This window comes from Dioscorea cayenensis, chromosome 5, assembly GCF_009730915.1.
Source record: "Dioscorea cayenensis subsp. rotundata cultivar TDr96_F1 chromosome 5, TDr96_F1_v2_PseudoChromosome.rev07_lg8_w22 25.fasta, whole genome shotgun sequence".
Taxonomy (NCBI): Eukaryota; Viridiplantae; Streptophyta; class Magnoliopsida; order Dioscoreales; family Dioscoreaceae; genus Dioscorea; species Dioscorea cayenensis.
In genome coordinates, this window is record NC_052475.1 from 21,677,389 (window position 1) to 21,702,676 (window position 25,288).

At 35.2% G+C, this 25,288-nt stretch overlaps 2 protein-coding genes across 2 annotated transcripts; one reads left to right on the plus strand and one right to left on the minus strand.

The window, feature by feature from the left end:
• The first annotated feature begins 7,867 nt into the window (after positions 1-7,867).
• LOC120261009 (dynamin-related protein 5A-like) lies at positions 7,868-18,960 on the plus strand. The gene is made up of 16 exons (XM_039268662.1): positions 7,868-8,181; positions 8,705-8,768; positions 8,871-8,975; positions 9,802-9,903; positions 10,220-10,270; positions 10,360-10,421; positions 11,795-11,885; positions 12,782-12,846; positions 13,504-13,698; positions 13,788-13,907; positions 14,253-14,323; positions 15,089-15,314; positions 15,542-15,592; positions 16,281-16,509; positions 16,812-16,951; positions 18,646-18,960. The coding sequence occupies exons 1-16, from the start codon at positions 8,053-8,055 to the stop codon at positions 18,772-18,774; spliced, it is 1,830 nt and encodes a 609-aa protein (XP_039124596.1). The 5' UTR covers positions 7,868-8,052; the 3' UTR covers positions 18,775-18,960.
• A 2,241-nt stretch (positions 18,961-21,201) lies between these two features.
• On the minus strand, positions 21,202-24,666 carry LOC120261313 (phosphatidylinositol 4-kinase gamma 4-like). Its single transcript, XM_039269163.1, has 4 exons — positions 24,486-24,666; positions 24,191-24,301; positions 22,431-24,064; positions 21,202-21,812 (listed from the first exon to the last, which is right to left on the minus strand). The coding sequence occupies exons 3-4, from the start codon at positions 23,781-23,783 to the stop codon at positions 21,435-21,437; spliced, it is 1,731 nt and encodes a 576-aa protein (XP_039125097.1). The 5' UTR covers positions 23,784-24,064; positions 24,191-24,301; positions 24,486-24,666; the 3' UTR covers positions 21,202-21,434.
• Between the last annotated feature and the right edge of the window lie 622 nt (positions 24,667-25,288).

The following is a 25,288-nucleotide window of genomic DNA, read 5'->3' on the forward strand; positions in this document are numbered from 1 at the left end:
GGGAAAGCTAATAACCAGACCTTCTATAACAAAAGTGACTGGTGAATCTCCTAAATTTTTAGAAAGAATACAAGGAGACATTTGTGGACCAATACATCCATCATGTGGACCATTTAGGTATTTTATGGTTTTAATCGATGCATCGACTAGATGGTCCCATGTTTTCACTCGCTCTACAAGGAATGTAGCATTTGCAAGGTTATTGGCACAAATTATTAGGGCTTAAAAGCACAATTTCCGGATTATCCCATAAAAGATAATTCGTCTTGATAATCTTTCGGTGAATTTTTCATCAAAAATCATTTTATGATTATTGTATGGCGATTGGAATACATGTTGAGCATCCAAGTAGCTCATGTACATACCCAAAATGGGTTAGCGGAGTCATTAATTAAAAGACTCGCAGTTATTGCCCGATCCAATGTTATTAACGACGAAAGCGCATACAAGTGCGTGGGGTCATGCTATTTTTGCATGCTCGCAGACTTTAATACTGGATCCGACCCACTCGCATGTAATTTATATTCACCACACCAACTTGTTATGGGTAAAGAGCCCCGATATTTCATATATAAGAATATTTGGTTAGTGCGAGTATATGTGCCAATACCACCACCAAATCGTACAAAAAAATGGGTCCACAACGCAGACTTGGTATATATGTTGGTTATGATTCCCCTCAATTATACGATATTTAGAACCATTAACAGGGGGATGTATTTATCGCAAGATTTGCAGATTGTCATTTTGATGAAGCTGTCTTCCCTGCATTAGGGGGAGAAATGATTACTCAAAATGAGCCAAAAGAAATTGAATGGAATGCATCACGATTACATACATATGATCCTCGTACTCAATGAATGTGAACTTGAAGTTCAAAGGATCATTAAATTGCAAAATATTGCAAATGAAATACCCGATGCATTCAACGATACTAAAAATGGTAACTAAATCATATATACCACTGCGAATGCTCCTCGCAAGAATTGAGATTCCTAAGAATCCATTGAAAGAAAAATCAAGTAGAAAAATAAACCACGACAAAAAAACGTGGAAGACCAATTGGTGCCAAAGATTCGACTCCTAGAAAAAGGAAGCGTAAAAAAATAAAGAAAAAAAGATCTCCCATGTAAAGAGGGAGAAAAATTTTAAAAACCCTCGTAACAAGTTAATGAAGAATCAATGGGGGATGATATTTCGAAAAATGTTGAAAAATTCAATTTGCTATGTAGATGATGGTCAAAGATCGAATCGGCATGAGACCGAAAATAAATGATATATTCATCTACAAATGTGGCTACGGATATAGAAATAAATACCGATAATGATCCGAGCCACGATCCATCGAAGAATGTCGACAAAGAAATGATTGGCCAAAATGGAAAGAAGCTATCCAGTCGAGCTAAATTCCTATCAAAAAGCGTGAGGTGTTTGGGCGATAGTGCCAACACCGAAGGGATAAAACCAATCGGGTTATAAATGGGTGTTTGTGAGAAAAAGAAATGAAAAATAATCAAATTATGAGATACAAAGCAAGACCTGGTTGCTCAAGGTTTTTTTCTCAAATGCATGGTATTGATTATGAAGAGACATACTCTCACGTAATGGATGGAATTACTTTTTCGATTTTTTTAATTGCCATAGGCAGAAGTAATAAATTAGATATGCAATTGATGGATGTTGTCACAAAGATATCTCGTATGGATTACTTGAAAATGACATATATATGAAAAATCCTCGAAGGATATAGAAAAAAACAAACATTACAAATAATCATCATTTATACTCTATTAAATTACGGAGATCTCTTTATGGGTTAAAACAATCCTGGACGGATGTGGTATAACCGTCTCAGATGAATATCTTATAAAAAGAAGGATACCAAAAATAATAATATATGTCCATGTGTGTTTATTAAAAAAAGTTATACTAACGGTTTTGTTGTGATAGCAGATATGTGGATGATTTAAATCTTGTAGGCACTCCTTCCGAAATTGCGAATCGCAGAGATCATATCCGAAAAAAAGAATTTGAAATGAAAGATTTGGGAAAGACCAAATTGCCTAGGTATACAAATCGAGCACTTATACTCGTGAATATTTGTGCATCAATCAACCCTATACGAAAAAGGTGTCAAGAGATTCAATATGGAGAAGGCTTATCCAATCGAGTCACGCCCTAATGGTCGTCCGAACTCTTGATGTTCGAGAAGATCCATTTCGCCCACCCGAAGAAGGAGAGATCATTCTTGGTCCGGAAACTCCATATTTAGCTGCAATCGATGCATTAATGTATCTTGCAAATAATACCGCACTCAAATATAGCTTTTTGCAAGAAATCTTCTAGCGAGATACGCTTCTACACCCGACGCGAAGACACTGGAAAGGAGTAAAAAGATGTGCTACGTTATTTACGAGGAACTACGGATCCGGGTTTATTCTATCGACAAGAATCTTCATCCAACCTCGCATGTGTTTTCGTTGATCATCTGGGTATCCGTCTCGATCCTCACAAAGGGCGATCTCGGGACCGGATACATGTTTTCTTACAATGGTACAGACTATCTCATGGCGTTCCACAAAAACAAACTCTTACGACTACTTCATCAAATCATGTCGAAATTCTAGCTCTTCATGAAGCAAGTCGTGAATGCCAATGGTTACGATCTATGATTGGGCATATACAAATATCCCGCAAATTACCATCAAGAATAACAAATGCTACAAGAATTTATGAAGACAACAATGCTTGTATTTCTCAAATACAAGGATGTTATATTAAAGGTGACGTAATCGAAAACATATATCACCAAAAATTTTTTTCTACACTCATGATCTCCGAGAAAGAAGGCGTATAGAAGTTCAAAAAGATTCAATCCAAAGTGAGAATCAAGTCGATCTATTCACAAAAATCACTTCCTAAGTGCATTCACCAAAGACTTATATACAAAATCGGGATGAGAAGACTTAAGGATGTAAGTACTTCGATATGAGTTAAAAAGTTATTTTTTTCGAGGGAGATCGTACTCTTTTTCCCTTCGCCATGGTTTTTGTCCCAATGGGTTTTTTTCCGAGGCAAGGTTTTTTTAATGAGGCAAGAATCCCTCAAATGTGCCAAGGATAGTGTACTCTTTTTCCTTAGCTAGGTTTTTATCCCATTGGGTTTTTCCTATCAAGGTTTTAACGAGGCATATCCTTTGGTCGTAGGCATCCAAGGGGGAGTGTTATAAACAAATATTTTTAATGGATGCCTACTGTAGCAATTTCACTGTAGCAGCCGGCATTACCATAGCAACTTCTAGATATTACTGTAGTAGCCCCATGTGGCATCAGATAGCACGCACGATCATGTATTATTCCACCAACTAGTATTTTTGGACCGTCGGATCGAATCGATCCTGGCCGTTCATTCAACTCTTGTAACCCTATAAATACCCCCTCATTTTGTATACTTTAAAAAGATATAGAGAAGAGAAAGAAAAGAGAGAAATAAAAGAAGAAAGAAGAAGAAGAACTTAATTCTTCAGGTTTTTTGGGTTTTTGGTAAATACTCTGGCTCTCTATTCTTATTACTATCTTTACATTTATAACATATATATTCTTAACAAATAATTATTTTTAATAACTGTTTGTGTTCTTATCTTGACCCGACTTCGTGGAACTTGGAGAAGCCTTTAGAATACCAGGTTACGGGTTACCCATGTTGACGAGGAACAGCTACGACCCTACAATGATGTTGAGGAAGATGAGGGCATGTTCTTGGACCTTTTCCAGTTAGGGCTAGTGAAAGACAAGGAGGATGTGGAGGACGGATAGTCACAATCATTTTCTATTCCCAACGGCCAGGACACATATAAACTAGCGACCTTTTACTCGCTACCTAGTTTCTTGAAGAACGGAGCTTGTTGCCTTGATGTGTGTGGGTGGATGCAAAAAGGGATCCCTCGTGTCGCGACACTTGAGTGAGCCATTTCCTCCTTCACTGTACAACTGGAATTCCTATCGTTTTACCGAGCAGGGTTGAGGTGTGGAACTCCTATACTTGTGTAGTCATCAAAGAGGACATTGTTGGTGACCAACTTCGGCAATCACTTGGGGTTGTGCAATGTCGACACTCCACTAGGCACACGCATGAAATACCTAGTCTTGAAAGGTGAAGCTCCGGTAAAGGTGGGTAACCATACCTCATCCGTTCAGGACGGAACCAAGGGGGGACTAGTAGGGGCTGAAGCCTTCCCTCGACACTACTTTTCAGGCACTATAAGATTTGATGGTATCAATTTTTCTATACTTAATGTAAAATATACTATTTTGATACATAGAAGTGTATAATGTTGTTGTGCTTGGGTGGTTAGTGGGTTGTATTTTTTTTCGCATTTTATTTATTTTTTTATTAAAATATAACTAGGATTTCAAAATTTTAATAAAAAATTATAAAAAATTAAAAAATCTCAAATAAAAATTTTAGTAATTTTTTTTAAAAAAAGTTGAAATTAATCCTGAGGCATAGCAAATATACAAACATATGATGGTTTTTTATTAGTTAAATTATTAAAAATCTTATATATTAATTTGCTATAGATAATAATAAAAATTTAAATTATACTCAATGTGTTTTTTAATGTCTATCCGAAATTTTGTTATACTAATATATTAATCTTCATTTAAAATAATTTTTTTGTTATATTATTATTATTATTATTATTTTTTATGTTTTCCTTTTAGGCTTGATCCCTCTATCATTGAGTCCGGTTCCGTCACTGTGGAGGTTAATAATTCTCATTTTTGTCGGAGTAGATGGCCTACCGTCAAGCCTCAGGCAGCGTTGGGAAAAAGCAATGCCCCTTTTCCTAGATTTTCAACTAGAGCTGATTCGCTACACCTTTTGGACAAAGTATGAGAATGTCATGATAAGGGAAAGCATGTAACTCTCCGTCCAGTTGCACTCTCCTCACATGCATGAAGTCCCTTGGGAATCAAAAGGGAAAGCCATCATCACCGACGATGTTCCAACAAGTGAGGAAGCACTTGAGAATCCTAGAATGCTGGCAAGGCTGACTCCTATTGTGGTGGAGGAAATTAACTCATGTCGTAGTCAAAACTGACCTCACACGCCGGTCTTCGCCATGGTGGTGGGTGGAGATTGCCCGGGGATCCGCCAGACAAACTCAATGCAATCAATGGTCAGGGAATGTGTTCCTCATCAGTGATGCGTAATGCTGCGTCCGTGCATAAACGATAGAGCGCCATGTCTTGGAAAACTGGGTAGACATACAAGCATGTCAATGCATGATTAACAGGATGTACACTCAGTGCATGCAGAGCCTCTACGTGAGGAACAAGTTAGGGTGAGTGTCGTCAAGCCAACACTCCATGTCACTCCTCAAGAGGTGGCTTTTGCTAACATAGACTCAGAGTTGATGCGACTAGCTATGCCTAGAGAAATTGAATTTAAGTTGGTTCACACAAACCAAGGTGACTTGAGCTCCAAATTAGTTTGTATCTTGGGTTCCAACACTTTAATTCAGGCAACCAAATCATGCGTGAATCTAGTGGTTGAATTGGATCAGATTAAGCTAACTTGCAATCAGAAAGCAAGCTCACATGAAACCAAGCTGGTGCCACCTAACAAGACATGCACACTTGAATATCCTCTTCAATTCTACAAACCCATTTTCAAACGTCACCCACATTCTAATATATGAACCTAGTAACCATGATAATACTTGTTTTAACTAAAGCAGAATTTCTAATCTATTGGGATATGCTTCATTGGTTTCTTATTTTAATGTTGGGAAACCTCCACCAAGCCAGGACCTTATTCCTGGGTTTAAGTGGCATTTTATTATGGGAATTTGGTTAATGATCCCTAAAAAATTGGTAACTAAATTTGATGATCCAAACTCCATGTAAGTGGGCGTCAATCATTCAATCAAGGATTGTCATCATAGTGCTAGAAGAAGTGAATGGCAAAAGAAAGCATCGTCAAGGTGGAACGAACTAACAGGCTTCTTGGTCCTCTTACTTAGATTTTAAGGAAGAAAGAGATAGCTGAGATATATATCTCCTGAATAGGGTTGTAAATGAACCGAGCCGAGCCGAGCTGAGTATTACCAGGCTCGAGCTCGGCTCAAGTATAGTATTCGAGCTCGGCTCGAGCTCGTTCAAGCTATTTTTTTATGCTCAAGCTCGGCTCGCTGAAAAGCTCAAGTAGCTCGAGTTCGGCTCGTTTAAGCTCGATTAGCTTGTATAAGTATTTTTGTAATTTTATATAGTTTATATAATTATGTATTTTTGTAATTTGTATATAAATAATTTAATATTTTATATATAAAAGCTTATTTAGGCTCTCTAGCCCCACGAGCTGAGTATTTTTGGGCTCGAGCTCGGCTCGTCAACACAAACGAGCAGCTCGAGTTCGGCTCGACTCATGAAAAATCGAATCGAATTCGAACATTGACCGAGCCGATCTCGAGTAGTTCACGAGTAGCTTGGCTCATTTACACCCCTACTCCTGAAATGCCAAATGCTAAGAGGACAAAGTCAAAAGGCTCTATCACAATAGTTAAGCACATCTTGGAGTTCTTTGGGGCTCATGAAGAGGGAGTGAACAACCCTGAAGTTTGGCGACCCTCCTAAGATCAAGCCAGCTATTTTGAGTTTTCATTCAACCTTAGGGGTTATGAATGACATTTATCCTCTCATAGGGTCCGTTTGATTTGTTAAAGAGAACATCACAAGCAGTACAGTACAGTACAAATAGTTAAAGTACAGCACAAGTGATTATGCTGTTCTATGTTTGATTTTCATTGAACAGTACGGAAGACAAAATAGTAAATTACGATAATACTTTTTTATTATTTTATATTTATTTTATAATAAAAAACGTACAATAATATTTTATGAAAATCTTATCAAATTTTACAACGCCCAACAACAACAAGTTAAAAAAATTAACACAATTTTAAAAACATTTAATCCACAACAAACAAACTTTCATTAATATTTAAATCCTAAAATATAAATAAATAGATATATAAATAAATAAATAAAATTTTAATAAATAAATAAATAAAACAAAATAAATCATATTATCACTTCTTAATGAGTATGTAATTTTTAATTTTAAATAGGGACAATTTTGTCATAAGTTATTTTGTACTACACAAGAATTTTTGTACCATAGTTTTAGCGGTACAAAAAAAATTAAGAAGTTGTGCTGTACCGATTAGGTAGTTTGTGCTATACTCCCGTCCCATTTGTAAATCAAACGCATAACAATAGAAATTGTTCTCTCAAAATCTTGCATATCAAACAGAACTATAGTGTCATTTTTTTTTAGGGGGCGTTTGGTTCACAGTAATGACATATTACCATGATAATGAGATTATCGTGGTAATGTGATCAGGTCCGGGAATGTATTTCTATGTTAGTGAAAGCTCGTTGGTGAAAGCTCGTTGGTTGTGTATTTCTGTTGGTTGTGTATTTCTTTTGCTTTGTAATTAATATGATTTATCTATTAAAAAATATTTTAAAATAAAATATCATCCTAAATGATATTTTATTTGCACGTGCTGTGGTGGCCATTCCAAGTTAGAATTGTATGAATGGCGACAAAAAAATCATTAGTTGTGGGAAAAAAGGGGTGAAATTTAAACATTTTTGAAAAAAATTTCAAACTTAGATATGCAAATAGAGATCAACTGAGGGAGGTAAATGCTAAAAAAACACCATTGAAATTTTGAAAACTAAAGGACTGGTATGTAATTTCGACAGCAGAAAGTGAAGCTATTGAAAAGCCAGGGGCCAATGGCTAATTTCCAATAAATTTTCATTAAATAATATAAATTCGAAACGCGTTTCGTTGCCGTTTTCTTGTTTCATTTTCTCTCGCCTTTCTTCTTCTTTTGGTCGGCGGTTCAGCAGCTCCGATCTCTCTTTCCCCAATTTTATTCTCTTCGAGGCTTCGATCCGATCGAGATCGAGATCGAGATCGAAATCTCAATCCAATACTCTTGAAAAATCTCTAGGAAGAGGCGGAGAGAGAGGGGTCATGGAGAATTTGATCTCTCTGGTGAACAAACTCCAGAGGGCTTGCACCTCCCTCGGTGACCATGGCGAGGAAAGCGCGCTTCCAACTCTCTGGGACTCGCTCCCGGCCATCGCCGTCGTTGGAGGCCAGGTCAGCTCTCTGATTCCCCTTTCTTTGATTTCGTGAGATCTGGCTCTTGGCTTTGTGCATTCATGTGGATCTGAATGGATCTTGGTGTTTTTGTGTTTTGGGATCTAGTTATGGGGTTTAATTTCTCTGTATTTTTGGTGCTTTTATTTTCAAGCTTAAATCTTTTGGATTCTTTTTAACGATTACCATTTGCCTCTTTTTCTGTTGATTGTTCTTGAGTTTATAATTGGATCCATTGTCTTCTATTATTTTTTTTTATAGGGAAATGAGTTTTTAATTTTTAATTTTTTTATGTTTAGGTTATCTGAGTTTCAGAATGTTTTAGGTAGCGAGTGAGTTTGGAAATCAATATGACTACTATGAGGAACTGCGACCTATTCTAGCGTACATAAATAACTAATTTGGAGAAGACTAATTTGAGAGATGGTCTTTAATGTGCTTTCATTTCGCAATGCATTCCTCGCTTTCATTTAATTGATCTGTTGGTTATTGGTTTCGTGGCATTTTTGTTGATATTTTATAGAGTTCTGGCAAGTCTTCAGTGTTGGAGAGCATTGTTGGAAAGGACTTCTTGCCCAGGGGATCTGGTACCTTTAAAGATGCAGTGTGTGTGTGTGTGGATATTTTCCACTGTTTGTTTATTTTAATTTTCTGAATCATTAATCGTTGGTGTTGGCAATATTCAACAGGCATCGTTACTCGACGGCCTCTTGTGCTGCAACTTCATAAGATTGATGAGGGGCGGGAATATGCGGAGTTCCTTCATCTCTCAAAGAGGAAGTTCTATGATTTTGGTAATTAATCTTATTTACCTGAATCCTTGCTTAGTTATCCCTATTTAATTGCGATAAAGACAAGGCAGAGGCATGAGAAATACAGAATTTGCTAAAAAAACTTAAATGATCAGCTAAATATTCCTTTATTTTGTATGCATACAGTGCATTGTTCTAGACAATTGACTAATCTGGTACCAAAATTCCCATTTTGCTAAAAGCCCTTTGCACTTGTTTTATTCAAATATAAACTCCTTTAAGATAATTTATCTGGGGTTTACTCCCAAATTGATTGTGAAGAATCGGATTGGCTTTTGGAATAGCCATCCCGTACTTATCCCACTTCTTGATGGACATACATTCAAACAAAGAATCCATAAGAATGTGGATAACATTTGATAAAGTAGGGGTGAATTTATCCCACATTTGTTTTGTTCTTATTGGAATCACCCTGGTTTAACTATATCCTGACCAAAATTTTTTTGTATCTCATCTATGGTGTGTGGAACAAATTTTACTTTGTTGGTTATTAATATCAGGTGCGACCAACTAGTGAATCTTCATTTTGTTAATAGATGTTCTCCTTGTCATTTATTGCACACAGTGACTGCCTTCATGAAAATGCTAACCAGGTGCTTCTTTATGTTGCTTTATGTTGGCTGAGAACCATGTTCTACAGACTACAACTATTTTGTAGTTATTGCTTTTGCCATGTTGCTTTTAGTTTGTGAGGGTCCTATTTGTTTGCGTGGTCCATAGATTTTTGCAGATGCCCATAAAAAGATAAATTGATATGAACTTTGTTAACAATATTTGAATAACTATAATATCTTCATAAATTTTACAGCTGCTGTGAGAAAAGAAATTTCTGATGAAACTGACAGAGAGACTGGTCGCTCGAAGCAAATATCCAGTGTTCCAATTCACCTTAGTATATATTCTCCTAGCGGTAAGACAGAATTATGATTTATGAAAATATATAAGCTTTTAATCTTTTGCAATCTGGGAGGATTATTTTATCCCATGAGACATTCATTTAGACACGGTCAAACAAATATATGATGCTAATTCATGTTCGCAGAAATTCTTGGTAATGCTATGTGAGAGTTAGGTTGATCTCAGTGGCAATTTACCTGGAATATATTTGTATAGATTTTATTAACATTAGTTACATAATCACTCATCAGTTGTCTATTTTGTTGAAAAAAATTCTTAGAGTTTTTTCATATGTTGTTGTCTGATATTGATAATATTAAAATGGGCAGTTGTCAATCTGACTCTGATTGATCTTCCGGGTCTTACAAAGGTTGCGGTTGGTAAGCTTCTGGGCTTTGCTGTGCATATTTTCAATCATTCCTCTCATCAATGCTTCCTATTGTGAAACACTGAGTGACTTGCTTTGCAGAGGGTCAACCTGACAGCATTGTTCAAGACATTGAGAACATGGTTCGGTCCTTTATTGAAAAGGTGATTTTCCTTGTTTTTTGTAGTTTAATAGCAACTCAAAAGGGGAATAATTACCTTAGTTATTCACCATTAATGAGCTGGAATCAGTTCTAGCATCTAGTTCTGAAGCATATCTTTTCCTTGCCAGTTTTCTCATGGTTTTTCTCTTTCACACACTGGTGACAACATCCATTCCCATCAGCCAGAAAATCATTAAAGGACTACTGAATATACTTGTACAACACATGCGCCCATATTTTATGCATTACTAAAAGAACAAAGCCCCCATGTTGTACACAGCTCTATTTAAAATATGAACAAAGCCCCCACGTTTTTAAAATCGTGTGAGGCGTGCGCCTTGAGGCGCGCCTCAAGGCGAGGCGCAAGGGCAAAGCCTCAAGGCGTACGCTTATGAGAATGGAATTGAGGCTTAAGCCTCACTGAAAAAAGCGCACGCACTGAGGCGGTGCGCCTCAGTGCGTGTGAGGCTTAAGCCTCAAAAATCCAAATTTTGTAATATCATTATAAAGCAAATAAAAATATTTATATGTATATACTTTCATTAATAAAATCTTATACATGTAAAATTCAATAAAAAAACTCATCGACACCTATCAACACCTATGGTTTTGCATGTAATACGTACCAATTTAATTTTTTAATCTAAAGATTATGTAAAAATGACAAAAATTATCAAGATAAACTACAAATAAAATAAGATGAGTTGCAAATAAGATTAGTTATAAATAAGATAAGATGAGTTACAAATAAAATAAGTTATAATTTTATTAATTTTTGAAAAAAAATATATTTATTTTATAGATAAAAATAATATATTTTAATCAGATAAGATAAGTTGAAAAATATTTATTTTATAAATAAAAATAATATATTTTTATCAGATAAGATAAGTTTGAAAAATATTTATTTTATAAATAAAAATAATATATTTTAATAAGTTTCAAAAAATTATTTATTTTATAAATAAAAATAACATATTTGTTACTTTGTATTTGGTAGACAATATTGTTGTTTTTTCCAAAAAAAATTGAGGCTTACGCCTCAAAACGCCTCGAGGCTTACGCCTCGCCTCACGGTTGAGAAGCGCCTCGAAGCCCGCCTTGGGTTTTTAAAAACCTTGCATATATTGGATGATACCCATGATAATGCTTTTTCTTCTCTTGGGGCCATCATACCCGTGACAAGTTTTGTTCTTATTTTGGGATCATCATGCATAACTTTTACTTGATTACTGGTTGTGCTCCTTCTTTATGCTAGGTACAGTTAATTTTTCTGTACGTTTCATCTTTGCTAATTTTATTTTATGACTAGTCTTATATATTAGCACTTGCAAGAAGATTTCCATTTTTGACGAAGGATTTTTTTTATTACAGCCCAATTGTATTATTCTTGCAATTTCGCCAGCTAATCAAGATCTGGCTACTTCGGATGCAATCAAGATATCTCGAGAAGTTGATCCTAAAGGTGAACTTAGTAATTTTAGTTTTAAATGCATCTATTAGAGATCTCATTGCTCTTTACAAAGGCTTGGTGGCCCATTATAGCACAACAAAATAAAATTTAAAAAATGTAGAATAACAAGTTTTAAGTCTGAAAGTTAAATAAATTATAAATTATGTTTTGAGTGAGTTCATTCATGAATTGGTTGATATAATTGAGAACTTGATCAATCAAGACCTATCGAATGTAAATGGACCAAACTAAATTAGGTATTCCTTGAATTTGTTAAATTTGTATGATACCAAGCTTCAAGAGTATGACTTGCTCGGCTAAAACTAGATCGTGGTGAAAAAATTCTTTAATCGCCAAGCAAATATCATCATAAAAACTATCAAGTTGTGAACAATACGGGCTATTAATGCCCATAGTTATGGACTTCACATTATGTTATTTTTGTGATGGTCGTCCCTCCTGCACCACAGTGAATATCTATGCTCATTGTTTACATGCTATAAGCTAGAGACTACCACATTATGATCACTGTCCCTTGTGTACCACAGGCAACATCCATGCAATGTCCTATAAACTAGTTGAATTTGGCAAAAAGTGTGATTTATCTTAGTTTGACAGTTTTCCATATACACTATTTCTTGGCTAACATAAAACCAACCATTTGAAGTTCTGAATAATGTTTGCCAACAGAGGGCCTATTTAACTACCTTGCCCTCAAAGGTTGTTGCTCTAGGTTTGTGCAGAACTTTGACTTTTTATGCACGTTTATATGAAGCCTTCAATGCAGGGACTTGTTGGCTTGACAGTTTAAATTGGACTCTTAATGATTAGTGGCAACCACCTTAAAGATCCTGGATTTTCTCTTTCCAATTTTTTGTATTTTCTAATTTTACTTTCTTAAAATTCAGGAGAGAGGACATTTGGAGTGCTAACCAAGATCGATCTTATGGATAAGGGTACTGATGCAGTCGATGTAAGAGTCTCTTTTCACAGCATTGCCTATGATAATTTTAGAATTCTTCATTTCTTTATTTTTAGAATCATGTTGGTGAGCCTTTATTGAGGTTCTGAAAGAAGCTTCTAAGCTATCGTATGTTGTTTTTCTCACTCTTATTTGTATTTTTTTCATTAATTTGCTTTAATCCTGGTTGAAGCAACAAGTTACAGCAATAGGCTTTTTTTGTTTTTGTCTCTTGTGATTTTTGGCATAATTTATTTATGATGTTTTAGTTTGTGGTTACTGAAATTTCAATGTTTGATTTGCTGTGTGTGTTATATTTCTGTGCATGGTGGTTTTAGTGATTTCGAAAGATCCATAGCTGTTGCCATGCTTAGTGAAAGGTTTAAGGATTGCTCTCTTATGTTAATAGTGCTTGATGGCTCCAGCCATTCTGACAAGGGATTACTGATAGTGTAGTTCTATGCCAAATTTACTTTCAAGTTGATGTTGAGAATGAACATATTCGGCAGATCAAATGTCTGTATTGTGTTTCATGTTGATGGCCTACATCTTATTTTCTGTGAGTTTATTATAAATACTTGTGTTTTCTTGCTGGTTATTACCTTGTTTGTGTGATCTGCATTTTTAAGTATGATATATACTTTTGACTGCTTTGTCTTGATGTTTTAGATACTGGAAGGAAAGTCATACCGCCTGCAGTTTCCATGGATTGGTGTTGTTAACCGGTCACAAGCTGACATCAACAAGAGTGTTGATATGATTGCAGCCAGACGTAGGGAGAGGGAATATTTTGCAAACACTCCTGAGTACAAGCATCTTGCTCATAGGATGGGTTCTGAACATCTGGGCAAGATGCTGTCAAAAGTATTATATGCTTATATATCCTTTCTTTTTGTATTGTAGGCTTTTCATATCTGGGGAGATAATAAATGCAACTTTATTTTTTCTTGCAGCATTTAGAACAAGTAATCAAGTCTAGAATACCAGGCATTCAATCCCTCATTAACAAAAGTATTGCTGAACTCGAATCTGAACTTCAGCGTCTTGGAAAGCCAATTGCTGCAGATTCTGGAGTAAGTCTGTTTAAGAAGGCAATTCTTATTTTGCATGATTTCAATTTTTCTAGTTACTAAATTTTTGTAATCAATTTTATTTTGCGCTATGAGGCGTATTCTTTTTGGAAGTTAAAACTAATCTTGAGTTTTGATGTAAAAATAATTATATTTAAATGGAGATACAATGTACTTTTACTTTATATATTGTGAGTTGCAAGTTAACTGTAACTTGTTAGATTCAAAGGCACTATTTGCTGGATTTCATTTATGATTTTGCCTGTTGGGTGTGTTTGTTTATCACTTTATCTCACTGTTGTTTATGTGGCACCTTGCAATTAAGCTTATCCAAATTTGGACATGCAGGGGAAATTGTATGCAATTATGGAGATCTGTCGTATTTTTGATCAGATTTATAAAGAACATCTTGATGGAGTGTAAGTTCCTTCATTTGTTATTCACTATATTAATTCCTTTTGTTACAACCTTGTGAAACAATGGAAATTTAAATGTTTTGCTTGTATTGAATTGCACCTATCATTGATGAATACGAAAGTAGAAAACATGATGGGCAACTGAGTTAATAGGGAATTTTATTTTAAAGGACTTTGGAAGTACGAGTCTAGATTTGCATCAGTAGTGTTTTGGAATTAATGTATCCTCTGCCATTGCAGGGTGAGTGGCCTGGTGTTTGCTTGAGTTTCTTAATTAACTCAGAGTATTATAATGTTGTGTATACTGTTTGTGACCAAAGTCTACCTGTTTGAGTGTTGTACAGCATGCACTTGTTTATAATTAGTGAAACATAGCATTTATGGGCTATAAATCCAATTTAGTTACGTTGACTGAAGAAGGCAAATATCTAATTCATACATTTTATGGAGATTTGAAAAGTTTTGGGTTACTGACTTTTTGTGTGTTGATAATTAATGTATATTTCATTGATTTTTTTTTTTTAATCATTTTTTTAAGCATGTGGTTGCTTGCTCAAAACAATGCAAATGAGTTGGGACCCTTTTTACAAACCTTTTAATGGCATGTATTACTTTTTTCTTCTTCTTCCTGTTGAGCATTATCCTTTGATCTTTCTAATATTAACAAAGCTATAATCTAGTTTATTTGTTTTGAGCTTTCTGTTCTTGAATGAGTCGCTGCACTTTTTCTTGGTTCTCTTATACTGATCATTGTATTATACTGCACAGGCGCCCGGGTGGTGAGAAGGTATACAATGTTTTTGACAATCAACTCCCTGCAGCATTGAAACGTTTGCAGTTTGACAAGCATCTTTCTATGGAGAATGTCAGAAAGTTAATTACTGAAGCTGATGGATACCAGCCTCACTTGATAGCCCCAGAGCAAGGATACCGTCGTCTTATTGAATCTTGCTTAGTTAGTATTAGGGGTCCTGCCGAGGCTGCTGTTGATGCGGTATGGAAAAAAAACTTTATGGATATGAAATCTGCAGCATTTTAACAAATGATTGACTTGTTGCTAAATGAGCTGAGCTCGAACTGAGTTCAGCTTGAGTTGGGTTAATGATTGTCTTAATTTACATGTCACCAACAAATTTGACAAGTTGACTATTTCATTTGATAACTTATTATTTTTCTCTTAGGATTAGAAAAAGATTGTAATTTTTTTCTCCATCTTTCCAGGTTCATGCGATATTGAAGGAGTTGGTGCACAAGGCTATTAATGAGACTATGGTATGTTTTCTGCACTTTAACCGTTGTCTTGATTGTTTATTTTCTACTAGTATTTCAGTGTAGTTGCTTCTTCTCCTTGACTTCTGAATATTGAGGGGTTGGGTTTTGCTTTGAGCTTCATGTAGTCCCTCACATTAACAATTGATAGAGATGGCTTTTCATGAGTTTCATTTGTGAAGTTAATGGCAGTGGGAAGAAACATGGTGCATCCTTTTGTTGTGCTGATATGCTGAACATCTGCTTTCATTGTTAATGATCCTTGAATAATTGCTAACATCTTATAGTAGCGTATGGCTTCTAGACATAAAGTAATATATGTATCAGCATAGTTTGTCATTCCTGTGCTCCTTCTCTCTTGATGTGGTCTGATTCATTCTCTAAGGAGTTCATCGGAGTGAATGAAGTTATAGAACCACGAAAAATTCCTATGTTGAATGTATGACAATATTTGAGTAACTGAAAAATCGGAGTTTGGTTGTAAACTAGCACTGATATATGACATGATTATGTCCTGTGTTTGATTAATATTTTGACCGTGCTGTTCAATGTGAAGATGTACAAGTTAAATTGTAAGATCTTTGTCCAGAATTTTCAGATATGCTGGACTTTTAGTTATACTGGACTTTACAACTAAAATTTTCTTCATGGTTTAGATTTTCTTTAATAAGTTCTGCTTTTGTTTCTTTAGGAATTAAAACAATATCCAACTCTTAAAGTGGAGGTTGGAAATGCTGCTTTTGATTCGTTGGATAGGATGAGGGATGAAAGCAAGAAAGCAACTCTCAAGCTTGTTGACATGGAATGCAGTTATCTCACTGTTGATTTCTTCCGAAAGCTTCCTCAGGATATTGAGAAAGGCGGAAATCCAACTCATTCAATTTTTGATAGATACAATGACTCCTACCTAAGGCGAATTGGTAATTATTCTCCTTGTTTTGGCAGCTTCTTGTGGGTTGAACAAAAGAGTTTATCATTCTGGCTCTTGGGCACAGTTGCATGTTATGCTTTTGATTTGACCAAAACATGCATTAGACTCAATTGTTCTCTTGCTATCTTCTATGTCGTCTTTGTTACTCCTAGATTTTGTATGGAAAGCCCGCTCTCTTTGAACCCGAAGTTTCTTTTTTCTTTTTATTTTTTTTATTTTGAGAGCTCTAAGCATATGACTGGTATTGTTTTTCTACTGCTTGAGTGTTTTACACATTGATTTTATGTCCAGGCACTACTGTTTTATCATATGTTAATATGGTGTGTGCAACCTTGCGGAACTCCATCCCCAAGTCTGTTGTTTATTGTCAAGTGCGTGAAGCTAAACGCTCTTTGCTGGATCATTTCTTCACAGAGCTGGGAAAAAAGGAGGTGAGAATTTTGTCAGCATACATATGGATAAATTCTATTTTCTTTCAAGTTTATAAGGACCTAAGGAATTATATAATATTTACTCTCTTCCTTTCACTAGCTACCGGGTTTAAAATTTTCTTAATTAGTGTTCTGCATCCCTTTTAATTTCTTTCTTTCTTTAATCAGTTCATATTAGTGTTGCTAGGACACGGATATAGATGTCAAGTATTTAAGTATCAGAGAGTGTCTGACACTTGACTCTAATGAAAGTTGGATACCTGTGTTCACACATGGGAATTTCATTTTTTTAGTGGGGTGGAGAACATTTTTAGCCAAACTAGTTTTTCGGTGTGTAAATCGATATATAGATTATAGACACTGAGTTGTTTTAAAAGAGACTCAACTTTAAGATAGGGATTCCAATCATTTTAAAATTTAAATTAAAATAAAATGGAGTTTTTAAAATCATTAAAAATCACTGTTAATAAGATTGAAAGATAAGAGGAATCTTAAAAAAAAAAAAAGACATTTAAAAGGACAAGATAAGACAATTAAAAAATAATAGAAGATTGAGGTAGAAAATTAAAACGAATTAAGATGTAAAATAAAATAGAAAGAAGAGAGCGAAATTAGAAACTCTTTTTTAAATAAACTAAGGTAAAGTTAAATCATGAAGGGAACATGTGATTTAAACCTGTCCAAAACATATTATAGCATATCTATAGAAAAAAATACAATCCCTCTATCGATACAGTGGGTAATGTTGGTTCATTATAACTGCACGTAATAATAGAGCACCCCTTCCATATTGTAGCTAAAAAATTTTCCGTGGAATGATATATATATATGCTTCAATCTTTTATGTTGAAGTCATAAGTTTGAGGCTATAGTATTGTCCCATTTTTGCAGGACTGTTTATGGTGTTTATATGGTTTGGAATTATCACTTCTTATATTCATCTTTGTATTTGGCAAGATGCCAACTCACTTTGATCTTTGTTTATCAATTTATTGAGGATCATGCTGCATATTATTAATTAATTGTACGCAATTTCCACTAATCCCTGAGAATAAATCCGTTTATTTCAATACAAATTTTTGTGGATATTTAGCAAAATGATCCAGCTTTCTCTATGCAATCATGCCTAGAATCTACAAACCACACCCTGAAGTGGATTTCGCTTATGTTGAGATCCTTAAATTTTCCAAACCACAATTTTTTCACTTTTAATGCTAGTCTTTGAAGCAACTTATTATCATGATGAAGTCTTTAACAGCAAAATTTCAATCAGTTGGGTGAAAATAAAGTTTTTAGTACATCAGCCTAATTCTTGATTAGGCTTGTTTACCAGCAAATTAGATGATTTTGAAAAATTTTGAAATAGCTCTTTTTAAGAAAGAAAAAAAATTGTTCATGGTGATAAAGAGAAAAATGTCAATAGTTTTCTTCAATCAAGAGGTCCTACATCAAGTGAATTGAAGTGGGAAGCTGCTGTAACATCCTGAAAGAGTGATACCACTTAATTTGTCATATGAAATGCATACATTGCTTATTAAATCTTTCTTTGCTATTTTCTCTGTTGTTACATCAGTTACATGAACACTATCTCAAGGGTTAATCTCTATCATTGTGAATAATGACATCTCTATTTCTTTGCTATTTACTCTGTGGCATTTATTTATTTATTTTTTTTGGTGAACTTTTATTGACAGGCAAAACAATTGTCATCTCTGTTGGATGAGGACCCGGCGGTGATGGAACGTAGAACAGCTCTCGCAAAGCGACTGGAGTTATATAGAAGTGCCCAAACTGAGATTGATGCTGTTGCATGGGCTAAGTAGATGATAATACTATAGTTTGTATAATTGTGTTGGTTTTAGCCACTTTTCTTGAAAAATAGATTTTAAAAAAAAAAGAAGAAAAAGCTGTGATTCATTCATTGCCTACTACAGAGGATGACGATGAACATTAAATTTTATCTATGAGCTTGATTACCAGGTTATCTGCCACCATATTTTGTTTTGCCACTCTTATTTGTGCAATGATGTGTGGGAACTACATCAATTTTTTTTTTTTTTTGGTTAACTAGCCATTTCTTGCATTGACATCCTTTTCTCATGGCTTTGGATTGTTTTTTTTCTTTTTTCTTTTTTAGTTATTTTGTGGACCGAGTTATTATTATTTTACCATACAGTGCATTAAACACACATATCTAGTCAGTTTTTGTTTAAAAATATGGACTGTTAGAGCAGATTGAATTTTTGGTAGGTTTATGTTTGAATTTGTACAATCCTACAATTTCTGGATTATAATGAAAAATTTTAATATTAGATAATTATGGTTGAAATTGTTGATGGTTGATGTTGTATTCTTATTATAATTGAAGGTAACTGCTCATGTTTTAATAGCAATTATTCACTTTATGTTAAAATGTCAACACATTTTATTTGTTGAACTTTGGTTCTATTGTTTTTCTAATTCTGTGATGATATTTAATCTCATAAATCATAATTATATATATATATATATATATTATATTGAGATCAGTATGCTTTGTTTATAATTTTATGAGACAATATATTTAAAGATATAATCAAATGGAGAAGACTAATTAACAACTTGAAGACAATGAATTAGTAGATTAAATTTCAGTTGTTCTTGTCTCCCATTTCAACAGCATTCTTCACGGCATCAGCTGCACCTTGTGCCATGTTCTTCACTTATTCTCCTGTCTATATATATATTCACACACACACACACACAGAGGCAAAATACATTAAGTCAGTACATAAATACAATTTAAGTTAATACTCTTTATAATTAAAGATTTCATTTATCTTATTGTCTAAAATTATTCTAGTTATTCTTGTATTTAAGTGTTGTTCAAGTGTTTTACTTCAGGAATATACTACTTGTAATATCAATGCAAGCATGAATGAGCTACATGTGGTATATTTGGCTTCTCTCCATGAATTATTAACCAAATATAATTATGTGTTAATAGAAGTTTGATTAACCTAAGATACAAGTTTTACTTAAAAAATGGAATGCCACACACACACACATATATATACAAATATAATAGATTTAAAGAGATAAGGCATATTGATCACTTGTAGTATATACAAACATATTATTGAACAAAAAAGTGCTAATTAAAGAAGAATATTGTATAAGTATATAAGAAAGTGTGATGGATTGAATATGATTATACCTGGGGGCATGGCCTGCAGCCTGGCCAGCCTTGTAGCTTATATTAGATTGATCAGCAATTGATGGTGATGGTGATGGTGATGGTGATGATGATTGATTGATTGATATTGTTGTGTTATAAATGTTACAGTATGAATAAATAGAAATGAATTAGTTTTAAGGGGGCATTTATAGGTGGAGGTTTGGAATACGTGCCTTGAATGCAATTTTAAATGACCCTCTTTAATAGCACTTGACCAGGAACCTCTGGATCTGTCAAACAATTTGCTTTGGTCCTCTTTTATAGGTGGTAGTAAATTATAGTTTTATAGATTTACATTTGCTTTGGTCCTCACAAAATTGATAATTGTTGTTTTACTTTTACCAATGGACAATCTCTATAAATCATTGCCATTTGTTCATATAGACTATTAAAATTTTTACCCAAAAAAAAAAAAAAACCAAAACCAAAGCATCCCTTGATGTATATATATATATATAAATCAAGGGTCAGGCTAAGTAATAAGTCTACTTGGATGCATGTAAGCAAATGGCAAATAGAATATTGGGTTTATTAACTTTATTTTACAAAAGCACAGTAGAAATTATCTGCCTGTAATTCTTTTTTTGGCTCCTTAACAACAAAGCATTAGATGTTTTCTTGGAGATCATGCTCAATATGGGGGTGAACAAACACTGTTAAAAGTCTGACAAGTTTGAGGATCAAAATGACAATGACTTCACTGAAAATCTTGGTTGCACTCAGAATTCAATGATAAAACCAAATTAGTGCAGCCAGTGCATAGTCAAAGCCTGTCAATCTCTAGTTTTCAAGCTTCAAATTCAGAATCATCAAAAGAGACATTCCTGCAGAAAGAATAAATCCTTCTTTAGTATAAATGATAAGACCAGAGCCTGGGAGCAGCAAACAAGGGATATATGCAGGATTGGTTCCCTGCTTGCAAGCAATGGTCAAAGAGCAGTAAAGCATAAATCTAATTTAATCTATGCAGCTTGTTCTCCATGAACATTCAAACACCAATAACAACAACAGCAGAATGAGAAACCCAATTATATCTAAGAAATGAATCGAATTTATTTGGAGTCATAGCCTTTGTTTTTTGAACATTTTATGGAAAGTTAGTGAGACAAATGTGAATCACAGACACAAAAACTTTTGACAGAGTTGAGATAAAAGCTGCGGATCAGCTTGCTTACTTACAAATTATGACCTCCAGGTATTTATATCTGATTACATGCATACTATGCACATCAGCATTTACATAAGGAAAGAGAAGCTTGGGCTATTCTACTTGGAGAGTTCATCGAGGTAACGATCCATGATGTCGGAGATGGAGTCCATGAATGCAGCTTCACTAGTTCCAGGAAGAACAGCATCTTTTGCTTCACGGATAATATCCTCGATTTTGGATTCCTTCTTGAGGGTTTCCCTGCATAAGATGCTTCCAATTTCATATGGAGTCAGCCCCCTCTCAACCCCCTTCTTCAACAGCATGGTAGAAATGCGAAGAGTGCGACGGCATTCAGGTGAAAGTTCCCAGCCATAGAACCTCAGAAGCGCAATATCTTCCTCAGCATCTAGTGATCTTATATAGTCCATGGTCACAGAATTAAAAGGTTCACGGGATTGGGGCCAATAAAGCCATTCGAAGGTGCAATCCTCGAACTGCATATGGTACAACATGTGAAATTAGAATATATTCTTCTGGTAGGGATACCAGAAATCTAAGACATCAATGACAGTAAATGTTAATTTATAAACCACACTAGGGGTCGTATTAAACGGTGAAGAAAACAAGTTAAAGAGAAGGCTACACGAGCTATGCCACCTACGCAAGTGCAGCAACTTGCTGCTTGGATTTAAGCAAACATCTCAGATATACTGGATTGCAAATAATTTACCTAATAGCTTCAATCGTACTATGTATCTTTTCGTGTTATTAGCATAAACATAAAAAACAACTCTGTTATCATAACTATTGACAAAGACATAATAATAATATTTTTCACATGACCAACATTTTAGGGAAAAAAAATCTAGATAGTTTCAACCATACCTACAACTAGAATGCAAAGAACTATTTCCAGTAAACTTAGATAATTACAATTCAGCCTTTTGTTAAAGCATGTAAAAGACATGGTCAAAGGGAAAAATGGGAAGCAAAAGCAAAGTACTACTAAAATCAGCATTGTCTGAAGGAAATATCATACAGGAAAATAAGAAACCTAGTAATTCTTGCTCAAGCTCTACCAAGCATATAAGGAATAATACATGTATACTCACATTCTCAGGTAAGCAATATCCATGATCAATTGGGACCAGCACAATGCGCCCTTCTTCCCCTTCTTTGTGGATTAAAATATTGCCAGCATGTCTATCTGCATTTGCCAATCTTATATCCAACACAGCAATCTTATGAACCTCTTCCACAGGGAAAGCACGGGGCCCCATATCCTCACAACTTCCAGAGTTCTCCACAAACATTTGCAAGGATCCAATCTTACAATTCTTCGCTCTATAGCCATACCCACCAGGATGATTAAAAGCACCATGCAAACATCGCACCATGACTGTTGGGGGGACACCAGAAAACCCTACTTCATCACCTACAAATGAGTGACGGCCGTCGATTGGGTGGTCAAGCATGTATGCTGCAACTTCCCTCAGGGCACCCTCTCCAACCCGAGTCCCCCTCTTCAACCCTTCACCATCAGTTGACAAGGGAAGTCCTCGAGGATTGTTCTCAGCCATTGGTTCCTCATCAATCGGCTTAAAGACAGCAACAATTCTTTCACCAGAGAGGTCATGCATGAAATAAGCTCCACCTGATCCCTCTGAAGACATGATTGGTGCATTGCCCTTCTCCAATCCAGCATAAGTATCCTGAATGAGATCCTTAATTATTTGTGAATACTTGACTTTAGGGTTTCCAATTACTGGTTCAACCCAAGAATCTCTGTCCTGTTTTTTGGTAATAACCTGAACGTTTTCTGCTCTTGACTCGTCCTTTGTATCAGGTGCCACTATTGAAAGCTCAAAATCCTTCTCAAAAGGCTTAGTCCTGATCTTTGCTGATTTGCCAACAATCAAGTGGATAACAGCGTCATTTTTTCTACACACATCATCAATCAGTTGCTGGTCATCAAGCTCCTCACCATCACAAATAAGTTTCTGGTCATTAAGATTGACAAAATCCTCACCCTTTTTTGCTATCTGCTGCTTAACATAAGCAATGCTGCGGGACCTCTCCACATGAAACTTGAATTTTTTCCCACATGCAGTCTTCACTGTAAGACAACAAAGATCAGAGAGGCGGATAACCAGATGAAGTACCTTCCCATCAGTCACACCGTAGTCCCGGACGAGGGAATCATTCCGAGCAAGCTCTCGGCCATCAAAGACCAACTTCTGCTTCTTTACCACAAATCCCTTGAAACTCTGGATTCTGAGCTTAACTAATGCAATGGAATCAGATTCCTGTACAGACAACGGCATTACTGATGAACCTGGGACTGTAAGATAGATGAGAATTGACTCAGGCAAGCAATGTGGTGACCGAATGCCGTCAGACATGTATGGTGAAAGTGGTGAATCTTCCCCGATGGGGCTGAGCGCTGCAAGGCCGGCTGAAGACATCTCCTAATAGTAATTACTTAAAAACCCAATAAACCGAAGAATAAATGGAACTAAAAAGCTATCTCAAAACCAAGAATCCATCTCTGGCTCCAGTCTCTCTCATGAAAGAACTCTCCAAGAGTCGAATAGCCCAAGATTGCCTAACTCCACAAAACGATCAGGAATTGAACAGGATACAAGGCAAAAGGTCAGACCTTTAGATCATACCCCAGCAGGCCCAAAAGAGCCCTAGGGACAAAATACCTTTTTCCTCATCTTCATCAACCACAAAGGCCCTAGATCTACAGAAAAAAAAAACTTTTCAGCAACCAGGGTCAAATCCAACAGCAATGCTAAATCTAAAGTCCAAATAATGTTTCTAATCAACTACAGGAATTACAAAACATGATAAAAGAACAGATCCTCACCAAGTAGAGACGAATCAGTAGGAAATAGGAATGAAAGCAAAACGCCGCTGGATCGAACCCTAAAAGCCCCGGGAAAAGGCAAAACAAGGTCCAATCCAACACTTCAAAACCCTAGAAAAGAAATAAAAAAACAGAAAAAACGTGAAACACCATTCAAGAAATTAATATTCCATTCAACAAAAATGCAGCATAGGATACCAAGCTAGATCTCAAAATCAACATACAGGAAAAAAAAATAAAAAAAAAAATCCCAAAACCTAACACAAAGAGACAGCGAAAACACACAGATCCTCACCGAAAATGGGACTTCGATCAGGGCCAACGCCAAGAAAAGGGGCTTCAAACGACGAAGAAGCAAAGGAGAAGATCCGATCTTCGCCTTCTCTACGACTCTCTCGCAAGCACTCTCTCTCTCTCTCTCTCTCTCTCAAGAGAAAATCGAAGAAAAACAAGGAAGTGAATGAAAAGAGGTAGGCGGAGCCGACGAGATGGGTGCCTTCGCGGTATATATACCGATTGACCCAGAACTGATGACCGTATTGGTTTTTGACGGCGTTACTTTACAAATAACGGCCGTTTCCTTTGCCTCTCCTTCCTGGAAGGAGAGCTTTCCGAAGTTACGGAAATACCCTTTTTTGAAATTCTAGAGCAGTCCTCTGATGGGTTGGTGTTTTAAAAAAAAAGTCAATAATAAATTTATTTTTATTTCAACTTATATTTATTTCATTTTTATGCCATATTAATAAAAATTAAATTAAATTTATATCTATATACATGAACCTGTACGTACAGACTCGTATTTACAATCAGCGATTTGTTACAATGAATTTTGAATTCGAAATTTTTTAATTATTTTATTTTCATTTTTTGGAATCACAATAGCTATTGTTGGACTATCAGCTTATTAAGGAATTTAATTTATAGAAAAAATAATAATTTTGCATAATAACAAATTAAAACTAAAAATTTTGAAAATTATTCACTTTATTAAATAAGTTAATTAATAAAGATAACGGTGGGGGGTAAAATTGTCTTTTTAAGTCAACAAGATTTAAAGAAAGGAGAAGATAGAACCGATGACGTGTTAGCTTGCTCGTG

What these genes read in the sequence shown, in the direction of transcription:
- LOC120261009 (XM_039268662.1), top strand. Translation starts at nt 8,053, where the DNA reads ATGGAGAATTTGATCTCTCTGGTGAACAAACTCCAGAGGGCTTGCACC. An exon ending in CTTCTTGCCCAGGGGATCTG is followed by an intron (nt 8,769 to 8,870) that starts GTACCTTTAAAG and finishes AATATTCAACAG; the next exon opens with GCATCGTTACTCGACGGCCT. An exon ending in AGGGTACTGATGCAGTCGAT is followed by an intron (nt 12,847 to 13,503) that starts GTAAGAGTCTCT and finishes TTGATGTTTTAG; the next exon opens with ATACTGGAAGGAAAGTCATA.
- LOC120261313 (XM_039269163.1), bottom strand. Translation starts at nt 23,783, where the DNA reads ATGTCTTCAGCCGGCCTTGCAGCGCTCAGCCCCATCGGGGAAGATTCA. An exon ending in GATATTGCTTACCTGAGAAT is followed by an intron (nt 21,813 to 22,430) that starts GTGAGTATACAT and finishes TACCATATGCAG; the next exon opens with TTCGAGGATTGCACCTTCGA.